Source organism: Didymella exigua, assembly GCF_010094145.1.
Source record: "Didymella exigua CBS 183.55 unplaced genomic scaffold M421scaffold_62, whole genome shotgun sequence".
Taxonomy (NCBI): Eukaryota; Fungi; Ascomycota; class Dothideomycetes; order Pleosporales; family Didymellaceae; genus Didymella; species Didymella exigua.
Window position 1 is genome coordinate 15,203 of NW_022984836.1, and position 20,167 is coordinate 35,369.

A 20,167-nucleotide genomic window follows, 5' to 3' on the forward strand; every position below is an offset into this window, starting at 1 on the left:
GCTCTACTAGAAATAGTACTAGATGTTCTAGATTAAGGTTGTTCTAGATGTTGTAGACTGCTGCGCAGGCTTAGATCTAGTTAATCTAGGTTGTCTAGTTATACTAGTCGCGCAGCAGGATTGTTAAGTTGTGGTTAGGTAGTGTACTTATTATTGTCTAGTTAGTTTCTTGTATTTGCCTAATAGAGGCAGTAAGACTCTTAATTATTAGATTTAAAAGGGTTCTTGCTAATTGTTGTAATAAATTGATTTGAATAATTGATTTATAAACAGGTGGCTTTTATCCCCCGCTCTTGTGCGACCAGCTGCGCGGTCCATTCCATGCAGTTCCATTCCAGCCGAGCCAGTGTTACGGCCAGCCTTGCTCATGTCTGACAACGTTATTCCCTTATACAGAATAACTTGTAAATTACTAGAGCAGCCCCACTGCTCTCGTCCTATATAGTCTTAGACTTACAGAGGACGTTAAACTAATCAATCAAGAGTGATAACCTGCAAAGTCAGCAACTTTCCCCAGTCTTATGCGAAGTCGGATTCATCGCGGGGTTCGGCGGTTCGGATGCAAAGGCTTTGATGTTAGGTACAGTACACTCGTTGTATCTAAGACAATCTCGTAAGCAGCAGCCCGTAGTTCTGAAGAGGTGCTTAGGAAGTTTGAAGTGATGGGAAGGGAGAGAAAGAGATTCAGCGACTACTCTCATCACCATCTACGAGTCAACGTAAGATGAAACTCTCACACTGCAGAATGAATTGCCATTCAGGGAATCCAGTGAGAGCGTGATATCGAGACAGACATCGGAAAATTCATTGCGAGTCTGCGAAGAGCGCAGCGCTCCTGCTCCGACATGTAGAGGCCATCGCACTGTGTAATGTCGATGCTCGCACGCGAAACGGCAGCGAAGAGTAGCCGAGTGTCTCTTAGCAAGCGTACGTCCTGCAGAACATATCACAGAATGTCTCGATATCGTCGTTCACACGTAACGTGTTCTATCAGTAAGCTGGCCACATCAGTATCCTGGCCACCCCACTAAAACGCGCTCAACGCGTCTTATCCTATTAGCTATAATACTATACCAACAACCTGTACAGCCTTCTTAAGAAGGCAGATTAAACCTTGCTATTATATCTTTTTAGAATAGACCTTCTTAGTCCCTCTGTGCCCTTGTAAGGACTTATAATGTCCTATAATTAACTCTTTAGACACGCCTTTAAGGTATCCTCTCTAAACACAAGGCAATGCATGTTAACTAAAACCTTAGCCCTATTAAAGAGGAGTCCCTTATTTAGTAGATCTTAGACCTTAACTATTGCAGGTTTCTACCCTAGATTATTGACGTATGACGTATAGCAGACGCGCTACTTGCTGGCCACAGCTAAGATCCTCTTCCCCTATCTATCAGCAAGTGCTATTAGTCACGCTTTATTAACTGCCAGCTAGAGCTTTAGACAAAATAGAATAGGAAATTCTACTCTTAGAGGGCATGCTGTGAAGATCCTGTCAGGATTAGCGCGTGGTTTAGGCTGGTAGAGGAGACACGCGTTACATATAGAATACCTAATAAGGACGTCTATAACTTTAATAAGACTAGGTTTATAATAGGGGTAGCTTTAATGTTAAAGGTAGTTACTAGCTCTAACACAGTTAGTTGCGCTATAGTTATTTAGCTAGGCAATTGTAAGTATGTAATAATAATTAAGTGTATTAACGCGTTAGGTTAGTCTATCCCACCCTTCCTTATACTAGCAGGGAAGCTCCACTAGGCTAGCTAGTATCAAGATCTCCTACTTGACTGGACTGTTGCTGTTAGTGATAACAGCTAGATAACAGATGAGCTAGGCCTTGACTGGGTAAAGCACTTTACCAGGCACACACAGACTCGCTCATCAGGTGCTTGTTGTAACGGGCTAGGCCCGATGGTAGCGCCTCGGCGCTCGCCGGCCTCGGCCAACCTCCGAGAGGAGGTGCCTGCCCAGCTGTACCCCCAGTCAGGAGGTCCCAATCTTGACTAATTGTGTCACCTCCGCACGGAGGACATAAAAGTCTGCAGACCTCCGCCTGCAGCCACCCCTCAACAAATCCATTTGATTCGTACTTGCAAATAGCCCGCAGAGGCCAGCTCCTTACACTTGTTGGCTACTCATTCTTGACAGTCACAGCAGCCACGCTACAACTGAGTTTGATCAGTACTGTGCAGACAACCTGATTATTACTCTCTGTATGCCTCCTCACACGTCACACCTCCTCCAGCCACTTGACGTTGGCTACTATTCTCCTCTTAAGATGTTGTATAGACATAAGGTGTCTGAGCTTGCCTGCCAAAGTATCTTCTATGTGGACAAGCATGACTTCCTATAGATATACTTAGGGATTAGGCAGACTGTCCTATTAGAGAGTAACATTAAGGCTAAGTTTTAAGCAACAGGGCTTATCCTATTCAGTCTAGAGCGTGTCCTAACATGCCTTACTGTAGTTAGAACACTATCTCCACTAGGGACAGCTACTAGTATAGAAGTAGCCTGGACAGCTGAGACACTACATACTATTAATTAATTGCAAAAGCAGGCCCGCCTTGTACAAGATCTCCTTAGGCGTTAATCACAGAGTCTAACTAGTCAAGCTATCTCTTAGCTTGTTAAGGGTTGTCAGCTTACTATGCAATTAGCAAGAATCCTAGCTTAAGAGAATACAAAGCTACGTGCCTTAAATTAACGCCAGCAACATAAGCGTCAAAATTGTAGACAGTATATATCATGTGGGGGAGCTCTACAGGTTGAGGAAGCTTAGTTACTAGTCTTACAGGCTAATAATGTGGTTGAAAAGGACGCTTAGGTTGACGCTGCCCCACGACGTCAGCGAGCACCACTAACGTGTAGCAAATGCCACGTGCAAGGTCACAATAGGACTTAATGTAGAGCTATCTAATCTATCTTACTTCTAAACCTCACTTAATTTGACCATGTGATTGTAGAGCAGTTGCACGGCAAGTAAAGCGCGTTTTAGTGGGGTGGCCAGGATACTGATGTGGCCAGCTTACTGATAGAACACGTTACTTTCAGAGGCTTCCAAGTCTGCGTAAAGAGCTGTTTTAATGTTGGAGCTGTAGCCGAAAGATCTTGAAAGACTTCGTCACCGCATTTGCTAATAGTAGAGTGGGCTACAAACGTACAGGATACCATGAAAGGTTCAGCGAGAGGTAGATGAATGCCTCTGTCCACCCAAGTCTCAGTAAGAGACTTCCAGGCTAATTACTGCCCAGATCTTCGAACTTAACCTAGAAATGCTGCACCTTGTTCAATTTCATATTCACAGCGAGGTGGTCGAAGAATGTTGTGTGGCTTGATGGACCTAAATAACCGGGATTGGCTTAACGTCGCGACTTCTTTGATGAGTCATCAGACACTGCGAAGGCGTTCAGGCTTGCAGGAGCTCTTTGCGATTTTGTGCTTGTGTTGCGGAGCTTGGCTTGCGCCTTCCCGCTTCTTGGAGGGTCGGTCGCGGTAAACACAGTGGTCAGCATTTCTACTGGCGCTGCACCGGGAGCATACGGGCTTTTTGTGGCCACAAGACAGCTTTAACTGCAAGGATCGCAAGCGGGCAGTCGATGCGACATGTCGTCTTTGGCGCGTACCAGGGTAGACAAGAATTCGGTGGGCGTTTGGCACTTGCGCATTGTCGATTTCTTCGAAGATTCGGAGCGTCGGAGTGTTCGGCATGAGCGACGGCAGCCGCGAGCAAGCGCGCACTGCGACCCCACTCAAGGCCTTACGCGCTCGAGACGCCGATGGCATCGAACACCAACTTTCGTTCGTATAAATAACAGGAGACCCTGTAAGCTCTTCACATCACAACAAGTGCATACCTTTTCCGATATGTCGGACACCATGAAACTTGCAGAATATCTGTTCACTCGCTTGAATCAGCTCGGCGCCTCCGCGGTTCATGGGGTGCCTGGTAAGCATGCTCTCCGAGGTGTTGCTGCAGCCCATGTAAATAACCATCGTGCCTAGGCGACTTCAACCTCGACTTGCTTGACTATGTCGAGCCTTCTGGATTGCTTTGGGTCGGAAACACCAACGAACTGAACGCCGGCTACGCTGCAGATGGCTACAGCAGGATCCGAGGCATCGGCGCCATTGTCACCACCTTTGGTGTGGGAGAGCTATCAGCAATTAACGCCATCGCGGGCGCCTACGCCGAAAGAGCACCCGTCGTGCACATAGTTGGAACCCCGGACCGCGCCACCCAGGATGGTCAAGGTCGTGTACATCACACTTTCAACGATGGCAACTTCCGGCGATTCGGTCAGATGCACGCGCATGTCACAGTAGCTCAGACGAGCTTGAGAGATCCCCTCACTGCGCCGCAGGAGATCGATCGAGTGCTCCAACAGTGCCTCATCTACAGCAGACCTGTTTACATTGAAATTCCAGTCGATCTAGTAGACGTGCCTGTGCGATCGGGAAATCTCCAAATCCCCATCAGGCTTCCTGAGATTCTTGAAACGCCAGCAGTCAGCGATGCTATCAGACAGGTGCTCGACAAGCTATACGCAGCCAAAACCCCTATCATCTTGTTTGATGGCGAGTGCAGAGCTCTGAACATCACCAAAGACGTACAATCGATTATCGAAGCTTCTAAAGTCCCCGCCTGGACAACCTCGTATGGTCGCGGGCTGATCGACGAAAGCATACCCAGCTTTCAAGGCGTGTATAAGGGAGCCTTCGATGAACAGTCAGTCCAAGACTTCTTCAAGCGAGCAGACTTGGTCCTGGTGTTCGGGCCTCACTTTAGCACAACAAACTCCTATGCTCTGACCGCAAAGCCCGAGTCAGACATCAGCATCATCTTCACAGATACCGAGATCGAGATCTGCGGTCAGGTCTTCCGCGACATCCCCGCGCCACTCGCCGTATCCAAGCTCCTTGCAGAACTCGACACATCAAAGCTCGCCCGATACTCTGCATCAGCCCTACAGAGCCTGCCGTGGCAGCAAACACAAACTATATCTCTCTCAAGCATGCCAAAAGACGGTAAAATCTCACATTGCAATCTCTGGGAGGTCTTCACTCCCTTCATTCGGCCCGGCGATATCGTCATGGGTGAGACTGGCACGTCTGGCTACGGTGTGCGAGAAATGCGCACACCACCCAATGTCCGGATTTTCGCGCCAGTAACATGGCTATCGATCGGTTATATGCTGCCCGCTGCACAGGGCGCCGCACTGGCTCAACGGCAGATGCAGCGACAAGCCAACGGCACCTTCAATGGCAACGCGAACAGTGGCCGCACAATCTTGTTTATTGGAGATGGGAGTCTGCAAATGACGGTGCAAGAGATCTCAACGATGATACAACACAACCTCGACGTGATTATTGTGGTGCTGAATAATGATGGATATACGATTGAGAGGGCTATTCATGGCCTAGAGGAGTCTTACAACAATGTCGCGCCCTGGAAATATCTAGGCGCACCGAGTTTCTTCGGCGCGAAGGAGGGCACGTTCACTGCTTCAGCAAGGACATGGGGCGAGCTCGAAGCAGTGCTCGAAAGCAAAGAGCTCTCGGATGGCAAAGGGCTAAGGATGGTAGAGCTATTCTTGGATCGTGAAGATGTGCCCAAGGGCCCATTGGCAATGCTAATGGGCAAGGAGCAGAAGCGGACGGAAGGATTGAAAATAAAGCCGGTCACGATACCATAGGATCCTACTGGAGAAAGCAAAACCAAAACCTGTGCGTTACAAAGGTCGAAGTGCCCCAGCGCGCTCACCAGCCCATTTGCCGTGAATAGCTTGTCGAGCGTTCTTACCCCAGAACGCAATTGGGACCGCCACTAGTCCGCTCACGATCTGCAGAACAGCAAGTTCGATGCCCACAAGCTTGTAATCATGTGCCTCGATCCACGGCCTCAAGATAAAGCCCATGGAGAAGCTGAGAATATAGCATCCACCTCCCAGAACGCTGATGGCCGGGGCAGCCCATCGAGGGAAGGCCTCCGTGACCCACATAGTGTTGCTGATCGACAGGGTAGTCCACGAGAACCCATTTAGGCCATAGGCAAGATAGTAAGACGCGAAGTGAAGCTTGTGGTGCACAGCGAACCCATAAATAATCGTACTCAGTGCGCCGGTGATGACTGGCAAGATGTATCCAACGAGAAAGTGCTCAGCCTCGCGAACGCCGCGGTTGCGTTGCGCGAGGCGGCTGAGAATCTTGGAAATCAAAACGCCGCCTAAAGGGAAGGCGAAGAGTGCACCGACGCCGGAGCATATGTTGACGTTCGCGATCAGCGCCGAAGACAGACTGTATGGCGGCGAGCGCAGGATCTCGGCGTATGTGACGCCGATGAAAAGCATGCCTGCGAAGTTGACTGATGAAGCGAGGAAGACCCAGAAGATGAGGGGATTGATGGCGCAGAACGCCATTTGGTAGTAACAGTGACCGACAGCTGTCCATGACGCGAAGGGTGAACGAGAGAGGCCGAGACGATCGCGTAAGCCATTGAAACCTGTGCGCTGCCCTGTCGGCAGGTCTGGTAGGTCGCGGTAGATGTCTGAGTCTCCTTCGCCATCCTTATAGACGGTGAGTTTCTCGGTGGCGCTTTGCAGTAGTATGAGGCCGTCAAAAGCCACGGTTGGTCGCTTGAAGTAGGTTTCAGGATAGAGAAGAAAGACGAGTACAAAGGAGATGCCCATAGGGATTGACCAGTAGTGGTAGTATTGGCGCCAGTCGTCGCCATGGTTAGACATGTAGGGTACGACGGCTATCAAACTGGTGCCTGCACAGCCTGCTAGTGACCAGAGAAGGGCTATTGCCTTAGGTCGTTGATGTATGAAGGTCATGTCTATGACCATGAGCAAAGCCTTCTTATGTCAGTTTCTGCGGGTTTAGAACGGAGTCGATACTACTTACGATGGTCACAGAGAAGCCTTCACCCAGGCCAAGGAAACATACGCAAGTGAGCAGTTGGTTAAAGTTTGCCGCATATCCAGCACCAATGGTTGCGAGTAACATCATCAGTGTGGCAATGAGGAAGACCAGGCGTCTTCCCATACCCAGTGAAAGTGGCACCCAGAGCAGTGCACCGAGGCCCATGAATAAAGCAGGAGCAGTGGCAAGCGTCTCGATAGTCCATGGATGGATATCCTTTGTGAATTGTCAGTCATAGGTGTAGGTGAACGCTACTAGCCAGACATTGCACGTACCTGGCCATCGAACTCCACCATAATGCCATGGTAGACCATGCTAGCTGCTTGAACCACTGTGAGTGACACGATGGAGAACCATGCCACTGATATGATGGCTCCCGCTGTTTTCCATCGTCCCCAGTTCAGAGGGTCTGCAGGGCTATCGGATGGTACGGGAAGACTCAGTGTTTTGCCTGAAGATGTCACAAGGAAGATGCTGCCGGATAGATTGTATGACTCGTGTTTACGTCGAATGGCTCTAGCGCTGCGGCGGCTGAGGCCACGAGACAAGCGAGCGAAAGGCTTGCAATCATCATCGCGGTCCTCCGCAGAAGGCACAAGGGTAGGCTTGCGAAGTGGCTGAGACGACGGCGGTGGAGCCAGCTCACCTTCAGGATAGAGGCTTGAAAGAGATGACATAACTTGGAGGCTGTGTACTGAAAGATAACAAATGAGACAGAAGGTGGATGACAAACAAGCGAGGGAGATGCGGTGAAGATGCAATCTACATAGCAAGTTTTGGATGGTTTCTAGCATTCGGTGGCGGTTCTCAGAGGACCTACTTAAGAGACGCTGTAGTAAGGTCCATGTGTTCGCTGATCGCCCGTGACCGTTGATCAACGATAATCATAAGCCCGTCGTAATTTCTCCATTGAGTGGGCAGAGATCCCAAAGCATGCACACCCCCTCCTCCCCTGTTCGGGTGCCTAGCGTGATTTCCAGCCAATCTGTGAGCCAGCGTAAAGCTTTTGCAGGCATCATTTATGCGTGCGTATGGTCTAAAAAAACCCTAAAGGGCCTTGAATCTCTAACCTACAAGGGTGTGTAAGCCTACTGTGGGTACGTACGGAGCTGTCTAACCACTTAGGAGGCCAGCACAGGTTGTAAGGACACTACACACTCGAACAGGGGAAGAGGGTGTAGTGCAAGGTGTCACGGCCAATTTGAAACGCTAAAAGACCATGTTCACCGATGCACGGTTTCAGACGTTGAATCGCGCATGGCTACGGGAGGAAGCGAAGATGCGGAGCGGACTGCGTCGCGGTGGCATTGGACATCGCGTTGCCGCCTCAGACCTCGAGGCCCCAAGGCCAGTAGTTGACAAGGTTCGTAGGGTTCGCTCCCCTGTGACTTCGAAACACGGCATGAACCGCGTGTTACCAGTACAGCCCTGTCTCTGCTCCTCCAGTTCGTCACGATGTCATTCTGTTGCTTTCATGAAACGAGTCTGGGGTACGTCCTGCACTCAATATATGACATACCACACCTCAAGAAGCAGAGTTTGTACACATCAGACTTGTCGTAATTGACGTTCACCAAGGCTGTGAAAATATCACCGAGGCTATGGGCCAAACCGGTCCGAGTCACGTCGGTGCCCAAACGCTTATACCCCCGGAGACTGACCTGACGGAGGGCGACTCCAGCGGAAGGAACCGTGGCTGGTCTTACGTAGCTTCCTTTGTCAGCACCGGAGCTCCGCGGACGCTTTGCCCAGCGCTCCAACCTCCCTCATCAAACACCACGGCCAGCGCGTCTTTACCCTACGCTTCTAGTTTCGAAACCAATAACAATGCCTCGAAATAACGATCATGCTGCACCTCGCTTTGTTTGGAAGCAATGACGAGGCTGTGCGGGAGGCACTCGTGTGCAGAATGAAAAGGGCAAAGACGCACGGGACTCCGCCTTTGACGATTTGCTGCCCAGCTCTTCGTGGGCGTATCACCATCATCCGGATGTTGATGATTGGTGTGAAGGGCGTTGCAAGACGAAACGTTTTCGACCACATGAGGCCATGAGAAGCATAAGAACGGATTGAGAGTTTCGGACTGGAGAGACATCACAAAGTTGATAGGAATATCGCTTCCTCGGTCCTCCCTGTTTGACGAAGCCTCCCTGCAAACCGCCATGGCCGCCTCGAACGGATCATTTGCGCCCGATGCTCTGCACCGCCGCCTTTCGAGCGACATCGCCGAAGCACATCAGGATTCGTACCCCAACGTTCATCAGCACATAGATGAACAAAATTTCCGCGAGGCCTGCCTTGTTCTCTCGACTGAAGCGTACGGGCCGCTGCACCTCATCATCGATTTGGGCAACGACTACCCCCTTTACGCTCCGGAACAATATCTCAATCTACAGCTTCTGTTTCCCAGCATCCTGCTGCCCGTGAATACCCGCAATACTCGCTTGACTCTCCTCCTGCCCCTTCTGCCAGCTCGCATACCTCTCGTGGTACCAGCTTGTGATGTCCGCAGTCCCCTTCTCCGCAATCCATTTCGCAAGGCTCACGCCATCATCAATAGCCCCGTTTGCACCTCCGCCGCCAATGATTTGCTCTGCATGTGCCGCATCGCCCATTAGCGCTATCTTCTTTAGACCCAGGTCCTGTAACTCAGACTTCTGAATGAGGATGCTGCGCATCAACCAATGCAGAACTCTCTCCTTGCGCAGCTTCTCCGCATCGAAGACATCGGCGAATGGCTGAGACAGCTCTTCTAATCCTTCCACCTCCGTATAAAATTCTTGTGGGATATCTTTTGCGGCAGCGTTCGGCCTATTGGGCTTGAACAATGCGTCTGATGACCCCCGCGAAGGGCGCGAGTAGATCCAGCTGATGCTGACCTGCTCCGGGGTCGCTTCGCTGATGCTGATGTTGAGGACTATGTCGCCATTCCGAAGTTCCAGCACTGTTGTGTTTTTGTAAGAGGAGGCGTACAACTTGTCGAAAGTCTCCCGGGGTATCCTACGCTTGCCATTGAAAGCAACGTACGGTAGAATGTCGGGACTGGCTGAAGGAAGGAACTGTTTGCGAACAACCGAATGCGGTCCCTCGATGCCAATAGCGATGTCAGCTTTTACGCATTGTCCGTTGGCGAATTCTAGGTCAAGGCTTCCATCCGTCTTGACACTCTGCAGCGTATGCTCCCATCTTACGTCCAGCCCTTCTCTTAGCAGCTCTTCCAACTTTCCACGGTGTGCTCGAAATGATGCTGGTTCTAGATTTCTATAGCCATAGCCTTCGGCGTTGATGTTGCCGGAGCCGCCGATACCGGCATCGACAGCAACACGCTTTCTGAACGTACTTTCGTCGATGTCGAGTGCCTTCAAAAGTGGACGGTAAGATGCTGGTTGCAGCGTGATGGCATAAGTATGGCGAGGGCTGGATGGTGCTTTCTCGTACAACACGGCGCGGATGCCGCGATGTAGGAGGCAACGGCCAAGAGTGAGACCACCAATGCCAGCACCCACAATGCTGACTGTTGGTTGCGACATGCCTGTTACTCTCAAATATGTTGCAAGGAAGCCGGAAGACCGCGAGACTTTGATGCTCTGGTGGTCGTGCTGCTGAAAAGGACGACTTGCATTGGCGATCGAGCTAGATCGAGCCAATCAGAAGTTGGGTTTATTGCTGACCTTTTTGGCGACCATTCGCGCTTGCATCTTTCCGCTCTCTAACAACGCTCCTCTTGCTCAACAGCCTGCAACATTTCATGCGAATGCTTGCCATTAAGATCTTCGCCGACTGCTTTGGTGGCGTCAGGCAGCTTGTGCTATAGGCTCGCGCATTCAACAACCCTGGTTGCTTTCTAGATGCTGTGAAGCGTTCGAATGCTCGAACCCTACCGTTCTTCATCGACTTATCCTGTAATTGATCATCTCTATCAGAAATACAGGCCACTATCATGTCCAGCAAAATCTCGATATTCATATATGTTGCACTGCAACCGGGTCTAATGGCAGTGGCATCAAGCAATCTCGCTTGGCGCTTGGCGGTGGTGCAATTATCGGATTTAAAGATGATCAACTTCACTCCTAATCACATTATTGCACAATATCTGTACTCGATCTTCCAGCAGCACTCCTCCTGACAATTGGAGAGTCATGCGAGCCCCATGTTGCCTACGCACTGGCACTCAGCTGTCGCGAAGTACACCGCACTTTGAGCGATGTCCTTTCGAAACATCGAAAACGCTGGCGGTACTGGAACACTGTCGAATCTGACGATAAGAGAAGACCTTTCCACGAAAGGGTATTGGAGATTACGAGGAATAAGCATCTTGCGTACTATGTCAAGACTCTGTGCTTTGACTGTGAGCTTGAAGAACGTACATACAGCCAGTCTGAGAGTATGGAACTGCTGGGTCAAATGCGAAAGCTGACAGATGTCCATGGAGACACATTCGATGTGTTCAAAGACAGTTCCTGGCGACAGAGCTTCTACGTCGGTCCTTAGCACTCCCAAATACGATGGCTCTCCACCTATCTAATTTTTATGGCGCCCAACCTGCACAGATTGGAGTGTTTCGGTTGTCTGGTAGGTGATAATGACCTTTTGCAGCTGCTCGTCAACATCGCGCGGGATTTTTCAACGCCGACGGGATTGCCGTTACAGTATCTGAGGGTCGTTGAGGTCAAACTGGATCGTAACATCGACGAAGGCGGGCTACCTATGGATTGGCTGCTAGCCAGCATGCATCTGCCTTGTGTCGAATCGTTTGCTGCAAGCAGGATGGGCAGCTGCGCAAGGTTTCTGGACTTTGATCATGTTCCAAACTCGAATTTGAAGAATCTCGTACTTTAGGATTCGACATTCGAACCGCATCAACTGATTTCAGTTCTAAGCAAGATCAATAGTCTTCGGACTTTTGGTTACGCAAATGGCCAAAACTCTCTTGTCTACGAAGGAGGGTCATTCTCATTAAAGAGAATCACTGCTGCGCTTCTCCTGTATACTGGTCACTCCCTGAGATATCTGACCGTACGCGGGGGGGACTTCGACGTGAGTCGGATAACCAAGCACGAACCCATGTACCCCTCGCTGACTTGCGGCAAGTTACCCATGATGGTCGATAGCGGTCTTGAATGGCCATACGTATCGTTTGCAGGCTTCAAGCAGCTGAGCACCTTGCGATGTTCGACCTCACTGCTTACGAGCGATCCGGAGCTGCCTCGACCAGATGAGCATCTTATATTCGCGAGTGACTTCGAATGTCGCGCTGCTAGTGGCACGAGCTACACATGACAATTTCCTCCAGCTGACCCCTGGAACCTTGCCGCGACTAGCTTTCGCATCGAGACTGCCACAGTCCCTCAGAGCCCTGCATTTGGAAGACTACCAGTGCCACACACCTTTGGCATATTACGCTCTCTGGGAGTTTGTGCAGAAGGTGGATGGGTTGTTGCCTTATCTCAAAAAACTGTACCTGAGCGACTGGGGTCATGACTACTCGGAGAACAAGGGCTTCCTGGACATAGTCGCTCGAACAGGCCTCAAGTACAAGGAGTTGCACGATCCATTTCACCTTGGCATGGGGTTTCGGTGTGACTATGACAGCGCGAGTGTATATGTAATCACGTGGCTTAGATCACATGATATCCTATTGTAGCAGGTACTGCCCGGTGGGCAAGTGCGAGAAAAGATAGCAATACACTCGTTGATCACAGTCTCCGACCGACACTGCTCACGCAGTTACAGTATATGAAGACAGCTATTGAAACGATGCGGAAGAGTGACGGCGTCCAAAATGCAGGGCCAACACCGTCCTGAACAATCGTGCCAGGCCCGGCATAATGGCAAGCAGGTGGAGAATATGAAGCACGCGTTCGGATGTGGGCACACTCTGTACATCATGTAGCTTTGATAGGCGACAAGCTTCGGTAAAGGTTTGAAGCGTAAAGTGTTGAGGCATGACGAGGTGTACCTAAGCAATGATGTGCTGCAAACCTAATATGATGAAGGGCGCAATTTGGAGCGGTAAGAGAAAACCTCTCCCACGTCTCTATCGGCATTGAATTGATTCATTAATGGGCTTTACTCGTTGCCATACACGATCTTCACACAATCAGATCGCCTTCTTGGCAACTACGATGGCGGCGCTGACATCAACCCTCAAATGCAGTCGAGAATGCATTACAGCAACAGGAGATCGCTCCAAGGTCGAAGAAGTGGGTCTCTATGAGAGGAGTAGAACTGCGGCTGCACCAACAAAAGCGCTATAGGAAATGGCGACGTTGGCCGATGCCGCGCCTGTGGAGGGAGTCGCTGAAGCAGAAGTAACACCAGAGGTATGTGACGTACCGCTCGCAATCGCGCTACTTGTGCCAACAATCTGCGTAACGCTCGCCGTAGAAGAGCTCGCTGCACTTCCAGAAGCCGCAGAGCTGCCGCTCGTACTTGCGCTTCTCTGGGCGCTACCAGTTGCGCTTGCCTGGGCACCTAGCTTTTCCGCCCCACTGGTCACCGTAACAGGCAACGTCAGAATTTCCTCACTTTCATATGTCGTCGTGCTACTCCCCGGAAAATTCGCCTCACTCCCCGACGCAAATTCAATGCACGTCACGGTCGCTGCGCGATTACAATCTACGCTACCTGTAAACACCTGGGCGTCGCCGACGCCCATGTCGAGATGGTATGTAGAGGGACCGTAGATGAGGATCATCTCAGGGAAGAGACCGCAGTCGCTTGCGTCGGTGCCGGCGGGACAATTGAGGGCCATCGTTGTGGCGGAGGGATTTGCGGAGATGATGGACGCTTCGATGGATTGCGTGTCGAGGATGTAGAAGGGAATGGAGACGACCGAAGTTTGCGCTGCAGCGAGCCAGAGAAGGGCTGCGAGAACGAATGTGGAGCGCATCTTGATGGTTGTGGGGTGGTGCAAGGTTGTGATGCTCCCAAATGTAGATGTTCAATGTAGTTGTCAAGAACGAGCGACAGGTAACCAACGTTTGGTCAGGGTATTGGGAGAGAAGCAACTCGAGGACAGTGAAATTCGAGATCTAAAGCACTACCCAACCCTATTGTACTACCTGTACTTCATGTAAACGCCGTGTCACAGTCGGAATCTGGCGCGCAAAGGGGTTGGACGCCAGAAGCTGTTTCATTGGGTTTGGCCTCGTAGCGGGCTCTCTCGGGACTATTTCACGGCTTCAATCCACCAATCAGGTCAAGCAATTTTTTCTGATGCTTCTTCATCGTGAGGATATTTCATCAGCCTTGTCGAAGGCAATTCAGGTGTTTGAGTTCCCTCTATGTCCGTGAAAGCAATTGCTTGCAAGGACTGACCGCATCTTCGTGGAATATGCGGAAGTCCGGCAAAAACCACCAGATTAAACAGACGACATCGCGGTAAACAACTCTTCTTTGGAACAGCCGTTTGCGCGTGTCGATTGTTCCAAATTGAGACAGAAATGGTGCTGCAGTTAAGCCTTCGTCATTCATGGGTATCATCGCTTCGACCAGAGCCTCGTCTACCATCTTCCAGGCCCACCAGGCCCACCACCCATACCACCTCCGCCGTGATGGCCTCCAGGCCCGCCGGGACCTCCACCCATACCACCTCCACCGTGATGACCTCCAGGTCCTCCCATACCTCCGCCATGGTGACCTCCCATTCCGCCTCCTCCATGGTGGCCACCAGGCCCTCCACTCATGCCCCCAAAGCCGCCGTGCTGCCCACCGGGACCTCCAGGGCCGCCCATGCCTCCGCCGCCGTGATGTGACTGTCCGCCAAAGCCACCAGGTCCGCCCATTCCTCCTTGGTGTCCGCCATGGTGGTTACCACCACCCATACCACCGCTCATGTTGGGACCACTGTTCATGCCGCCGCCGTAGCCACCTTGTTGGTATTGTTGCTGCGGTGGGTGTTGGCCGTGCTTAGGTCCCTTGTGCAGGATCTTCTCTTCGAGCTTGTGGAGGAGACCCATGGTCGGCGATAGATGTCGAAGTGTGATGCAATGTGATTGTATGTATTTGTATGGGATGAAAGTAGGAGGTCCTTGGAAATCTCCTTTGCTGATTGATGATTTGATGGCCTTGTCTCAGGATAGTCAAGGACACTTCATATATACCTACCTACAGAGCTCTCCTATGGTCCAATGTTAGCCATTACGTCACCTCCCGGAAAGCACCGCCGCCGCGTCACCTCCTTTCCTTCGGTGTAAGTCACAGGCAAAAACCAGGATGTAAGGTGGTTCTTGCTGTGGTTCTTACGCGGCATGACGATTCTTCGGCTATGTTGCGCCACAATACGCGGCTACGACCCACTTGGTCCGGCTCAAGCGGTCACGAAGGCTACGATTCGTAGCCTACGGGTTCAGCCTTGCCATGCTATGTAAGATCCCAGAAGCGTTACCGATGCCTGTCGTACATCATGTTGCTCGAGTGCATTTGTGGCGCGTAACGGACGAGAACATGAAGGTGTTGAAATTTCGGAGAGGATGTTATTTTGTATGTATTGTTACGTCACACGCTGATTACACTCGGCCGATATCGCACCTCTTCAGCCAGCCAGCAAGTTCAGTGACTCATGTACGCAAGATAAATCGGGAACACAGATTGTCTGGAATTGCTGTGTTAATCGTCTGGCAAAGCCTTGGAATTGTCCATGTTTTCTCGCCATTTCACGATAACCCCAAGCACAAAGGAAAACTTCACGCCACAACAATGCTGTTGATCAAGGCCAGGAACAGATCTTAGATCGCGCAAAGGCTTATAGATCGCGTCGCAAAATTCAATGGTAACGCGCTTTGTGTGGATGAGCCCATTTGGTATTGATGTCCATCGCAGATCCTTGTACCAGCACCACCAAAACCATCTCTTTGTCAAGGAATGGTCATCTATGTTGACCCCGCACAATTGTGCACATTCGAACGGACATCTGAGAGGCTCCAGCGATCTCAGTAAAACGCTGGCAAAGCGCTGTCACCGCCGCTTCCACCAAGGGTCGCCTGGATCGACTGGGCGCGTCTGGCGAATGGATCAACTCGGTTGCAAAGATCGATGCGATTAGCTCTAAAGATTCAAACCTGCTCCTTTGTCTCAGCTGTTGTGCATAGGTATGCATCATCGTTAACTCTCGAGAAGGAGCCTTCGCCAGACGCAGTAACGGACGAGAGAGTATAGGTAGCGACCGATGTGCTCAGCATTACTGGTCGAGGTGGGATGCGCAGTCAGGTTCGAAAAGGAGCCATTGGGAGTGGAGTCGCCGCCCGACGTACAACAGGAGTCGTGAGATTCGCGCGCCACCCCAATCCGTATCGCTTTTACGCTCGTACACAGTATCCTATCACCGGTGCACTCGGTCGCCCAGGGTTTCAACGCTAACTGCGGTATGGTGATCTTGAAGCTGATCTAGGGGGCTTGGCGTGTGGTGGTGGTGGAAGGAGCGCTCGCTGGATGTAAATCAGCAACGCGAACGCCGAGATCAAGATCGCTTACGTCACAAGCACCGGCCGCCAGCATCCGACACCTCTCCTCTGCCGGCCTCGAAGGCTAGTCCTGTCCCATCTCACCTCAGATAGTTTCAGCGTCTTGTAGACACCAGCCTTGCGACACGACAAAAAAAAAGAGGCGCGCAGGGCCTCGAAAGCGCCACGTCATCGCCATGGCTGCAAGCCTACCAGACTTCTCTCGGCCGACGATGAGTTGAAGCCACAGTCGTCTCTGCGATAATAAGTCGATGTTGAGGAATAGCTGGCTTGCTTGATCAGGCCGTCCAGCGGCACCACAATTCAGCTGCTTCCTTGATAAGATTCGGCGAGTATCTCACGGACTTTGACTATGTCAACGTTACCTTGCTTGGACGAACTGTGTATGCGCTGACCACTCGACACCGAGAAATGGCAGTACTGACGCATAGTGGGCGCCGAAACTGTTAACATGCGGATAGTGACCACGCTCTTGGCCTCGATTATGCGCTCCCATCTCCCTTGCCTCGTACGAAAGAGTCTGCCTCACGATGCCACGAGGGTACCGCGTCCCACTATTGTGTTCTATTTTCTTCGCCACGCGGCTTTATATGCAGCGGCCCCACGCTCGCGGCGCTTCAAACAGCCTACGGATTCGGGACGTTTCACATCATGCGCAGCATCATCCTGACATCTGTCAGTGCACAGTGCAGCAAAACGTCTTTCCCAAGCCCTGCAACAAGTCGACAGCACCTGCATTGTGACAGCAGTTGTCAACGTCGTGTACGGCTGCCACTTCGTTATGTGGACGATCCCGCTATCAAGGTATCAGAACATGTACGCCGAAGCAGCTGCCTCAAATGATTCTCATCTTGTTTCCTCGTTTCTCGGTGCAATTGGCCACGAGGATCACGCCGGAAAATTTGTTATGTTTGGAAAGACGACACCAAGACGTGATTGTCTTGGCTGTCAGACACACCGCAACCACACATGCCAATGTTTCGCACAGCCAAGAAGATCTGAACTTTATTGATCGACTGCGCGTTCAGGATTCAGGAAGCACCCAAGAACCAGGTCGATTGGGGCACCGATCTCGAAGTTGAGGTCAAGGTCGAGACTCTCGGGGAGCCGCACTGATTTCGGAGCACGGTCGCCCAATCATTTGCAGGCCGGCCCCTGTATGCACGACTAGCTCCATGCGGATACCAGGATCTCTAGCTATGCATACATCATCGTATGTTCGAGCTTGTCAAGGCTGCGTGAGGCTCTTTCCGCTATCTAAACCAAACGGCTGGAGCCATTAAGAGGCCCACAACCCTACGTCTACCTTCGCTGTCCACGAGGCCATGTTTCATGCAAGCTCACTGGCATAGGATAGCCGCACAGTCTTTCTTTAAGTATTTCCTTAATCAAGATGCATACCATGCCTTTATGCTTGATAATGCATGGCCTTTGCCATCATCCCAGCCTAGAATTCGTTGATCTTTTCCCCTTCTCAAGCTTTCTTTCTAATTTTCTTTCACGTCGCCGCTGGTTCGGATTTCCTTCTCCTTCCTAGGTGCTGTGTTCATTTTCACATTCTACCAAGAGGCAAACAGATACTCGTGAGACTCGCAATCATGTTTCGATCTTCCTACCGTGTCTCGCAATTCCAGGACCTCGAGCGTAACCGCCGCCGAACCGTATGGCCTACTGCGATGGGAGACGATACTCAGATCAGCAGACCGTGGATCAACCCCTATGATGTCTCTGCCGAATCGAATCAGCGTATCACGAGTGTTTTCGACACTGAAGGCCGTGCTGCACGTATGAGTGCCATGGTGGACTCGGCGCTCTTCCCGCCATCCCTGCAGGCTCGCAATCGACATTCAGCATGGGTTGGGAACAGCGCACAGAGACAGACATGGCTCGCCCCAGTGACACAGGCTGATGTCAAGGAGCGTACGTGGTCTGGGGAGTTCGACGTTGAAAGGCGGCCTTCTTGGCAGTCACGCGGATCGGACAGGCGGAGCGGCGAACTGGATATGGATGATATCGAGAATAATGTCAAGAAGGAACCATACCCAGTCGACTGGGAGGAGGGGGATCTTGAGAACCCTCTCAACTTCAGTGTCGGTCGCAAATGGTTTAACGCTATGATGCTTGCTTTCGCTTGCTTCATGGTGTCGATTGCATCTTCCGGATTCTCGCAGGGCACTGCGCAGCTCAAGACCGAATTCGACATCTCGCAGACCACTGCTCTCCTGACCACATCGACCTTTGTTCTTGGCTTTGCCGTCGGCGCTCTCATTCTCTCACCGCTCAGCGAAGTCTATGGCCGTCGCGATCTCTACGTCATTACATTCGGAGCCTTCGTAGCCTTCAGCGGCATCGTGGGCTTCTCCAGCTCCATGACTGTTGTCATCGTCTTGCGCTTCTTCGGCGGCCTCGCCGGCTCCTTCACGCAAGCCGTCGCCCCCGCCGTGGTGGCCGACATGTTCAACGCGCAAGACCGCGGGATCGTCATGTCTATCTTCACGCTCGCGGGATTAGTGGGCCAAAACCTCGGCCCTATCATCTGCGGGTTCCTCGTCAAAGCGTACGGCTGGCGCGCAATCGCAATCCTGATCACCTTCGCTTCGGGTCCGACTTGGATCGTCCTCACGCTCACGTTCCCCGAGACGTACGCACCTGTGTTGCTGCAACGCCGCGCAAAGCGCCTCACTGAAGAGACAGGCAAACAGCACCAAGTCGCCGGTATGGCGCCCAAGCCCATTGCGCAGCAACTCCGTGTCGGCGCGCTGCGGCCCTGGATCATGTTGATCTACGAACCCATCGTCACGCTCCTCTCGCTCTTTCTATCCGTTGTACACGGCACTCTCTTCCTCCTCTTCGCCGCCTACCCTATCGTGTTCCAACAAACCCGCGGGTGGGAACAGGGCGTCGCGTCCTTGCCTTTCGTCGCAATCATCGTCGGCATCATGGCCTCGCTCGTATATGTCGCGCTCGTTGATCAGAAGCGGTACGCGCGCGTCGTGGCCAAGTACGACGGGAATGCGCCGCCCGAGGCGAGGCTGCCGCCTGCGATGCTGGGCGCTGCTGCGCTGCCTATTGGCTTGTTCTGGTTTGCATGGACAAATGCCCCGGAACTGCCTTTCATGATCTGCGTGTCTGCCGGCGCTTTGTTTGGATTCGGTATGGTTTTACTCTACATGTCGCTCACTAACTATATCGTTGATGCATATCTCGGGTACGCTGCTTCCGCTCTTGCAGCCAGCACCGTTTTGCGCAGTATTGCTGGCGCGGTCTTTCCTTTGTTCACGGCCCAGATGTATTCCAGTCTTGGTATTCACTGGGCGAGTAGTGTTCCGGGCTTTCTGGCACTGATATTTATTCCTTGTTTGTTCATGTTCTACAAGTGGGGCGACAAGCTGAGAGGAATGACGAGGTTTGGGGCTGAGGCCGCAAGTATGGCCGGCAAATAGACAAAGAGCATAGACTTGCCAAATACAGACATTAGAAGTTTCATTCAGATGACTATCACATCAATGCTGGGCGACTCCACAATGAGATGCTTGAGCAAGATGTTGGCCCATTAAATTCTTTATGGCTACGACGTTAGAAGTACCACCCACATCATTGTGACATGGGTGTCGGGCGCCGACACGATGAGATGCTGGAGCAAATGCGGGCCTCTCGACTTCTTCTTGGCTACCAATCTGTCGCAGCAGATGTGGATTGGGATGGGCAACGGATCGCTCCAGATCAAAGTTTGGAGTAAGCTAGTCCAGTCGAGGTGGATCAGTAGTATACATGCT

At 51.6% G+C, this 20,167-nt stretch overlaps 8 protein-coding genes across 8 annotated transcripts; 4 read left to right on the forward strand and 4 right to left on the reverse strand.

The window, feature by feature from the left end:
- The first annotated feature begins 3,788 nt into the window (after positions 1-3,788).
- M421DRAFT_426602 (pyruvate decarboxylase) lies at positions 3,789-5,986 on the forward strand. Its single transcript, XM_033594449.1, has 2 exons — positions 3,789-3,952; positions 4,009-5,986. Exons 1-2 carry the CDS (start codon positions 3,871-3,873, stop codon positions 5,697-5,699), a joined length of 1,773 nt encoding a protein of 590 aa, XP_033442926.1. The 5' UTR covers positions 3,789-3,870; the 3' UTR covers positions 5,700-5,986.
- M421DRAFT_77444 (MFS general substrate transporter) lies at positions 5,736-7,604 on the reverse strand (the record flags this gene model as incomplete). The annotated part of the gene is made up of 3 exons (XM_033597325.1): positions 5,736-6,860; positions 6,910-7,143; positions 7,203-7,604. The coding sequence occupies 3 exons, from the start codon at positions 7,602-7,604 to the stop codon at positions 5,736-5,738; spliced, it is 1,761 nt and encodes a 586-aa protein (XP_033442927.1).
- Positions 7,605-8,938: 1,334 nt separating this feature from the next.
- M421DRAFT_426603 (FAD/NAD(P)-binding domain-containing protein) lies at positions 8,939-10,498 on the reverse strand. The gene has a single exon (XM_033594450.1). It carries the CDS (start codon positions 10,455-10,457, stop codon positions 9,318-9,320), a length of 1,140 nt encoding a protein of 379 aa, XP_033442928.1. The 5' UTR covers positions 10,458-10,498; the 3' UTR covers positions 8,939-9,317.
- Positions 10,499-10,729: 231 nt separating this feature from the next.
- On the forward strand, positions 10,730-11,467 carry M421DRAFT_426604 (uncharacterized protein). Its single transcript, XM_033594451.1, has one exon. The coding sequence runs from the start codon at positions 10,868-10,870 to the stop codon at positions 11,051-11,053; it is 186 nt and encodes a 61-aa protein (XP_033442929.1). The 5' UTR covers positions 10,730-10,867; the 3' UTR covers positions 11,054-11,467.
- Positions 11,468-13,138: 1,671 nt separating this feature from the next.
- On the reverse strand, positions 13,139-13,819 carry M421DRAFT_77394 (uncharacterized protein; the record flags this gene model as incomplete). The annotated part of the gene is made up of 1 exon (XM_033597316.1): positions 13,139-13,819. The coding sequence occupies one exon, from the start codon at positions 13,817-13,819 to the stop codon at positions 13,139-13,141; it is 681 nt and encodes a 226-aa protein (XP_033442930.1).
- Positions 13,820-14,432: 613 nt separating this feature from the next.
- Positions 14,433-14,888, reverse strand: M421DRAFT_96617 (uncharacterized protein; the record flags this gene model as incomplete). The annotated part of the gene is made up of 1 exon (XM_033598405.1): positions 14,433-14,888. The coding sequence occupies one exon, from the start codon at positions 14,886-14,888 to the stop codon at positions 14,433-14,435; it is 456 nt and encodes a 151-aa protein (XP_033442931.1).
- A 200-nt stretch (positions 14,889-15,088) lies between these two features.
- Positions 15,089-15,753, forward strand: M421DRAFT_350405 (uncharacterized protein). Its single transcript, XM_033589568.1, has 2 exons — positions 15,089-15,700; positions 15,751-15,753. The coding sequence occupies exon 1, from the start codon at positions 15,289-15,291 to the stop codon at positions 15,658-15,660; it is 372 nt and encodes a 123-aa protein (XP_033442932.1). The 5' UTR covers positions 15,089-15,288; the 3' UTR covers positions 15,661-15,700; positions 15,751-15,753.
- Positions 15,754-17,989: 2,236 nt separating this feature from the next.
- On the forward strand, positions 17,990-19,834 carry M421DRAFT_77361 (membrane transporter; the record flags this gene model as incomplete). The annotated part of the gene is made up of 1 exon (XM_033597313.1): positions 17,990-19,834. One exon carries the CDS (start codon positions 17,990-17,992, stop codon positions 19,832-19,834), a length of 1,845 nt encoding a protein of 614 aa, XP_033442933.1.
- Between the last annotated feature and the right edge of the window lie 333 nt (positions 19,835-20,167).

Bases quoted from the DNA above. Each gene is read 5' to 3' on its own strand.
- M421DRAFT_426602 (XM_033594449.1), top strand. From the start codon at position 3,871: ATGTCGGACACCATGAAACTTGCAGAATATCTGTTCACTCGCTTGAAT. The intron at 3,953-4,008 runs GTAAGCATGCTC...CATCGTGCCTAG, and splicing joins CGCGGTTCATGGGGTGCCTG to GCGACTTCAACCTCGACTTG.
- M421DRAFT_426603 (XM_033594450.1), bottom strand. From the start codon at position 10,457: ATGTCGCAACCAACAGTCAGCATTGTGGGTGCTGGCATTGGTGGTCTC.
- M421DRAFT_426604 (XM_033594451.1), top strand. From the start codon at position 10,868: ATGTCCAGCAAAATCTCGATATTCATATATGTTGCACTGCAACCGGGT.
- M421DRAFT_350405 (XM_033589568.1), top strand. From the start codon at position 15,289: ATGCTATGTAAGATCCCAGAAGCGTTACCGATGCCTGTCGTACATCAT.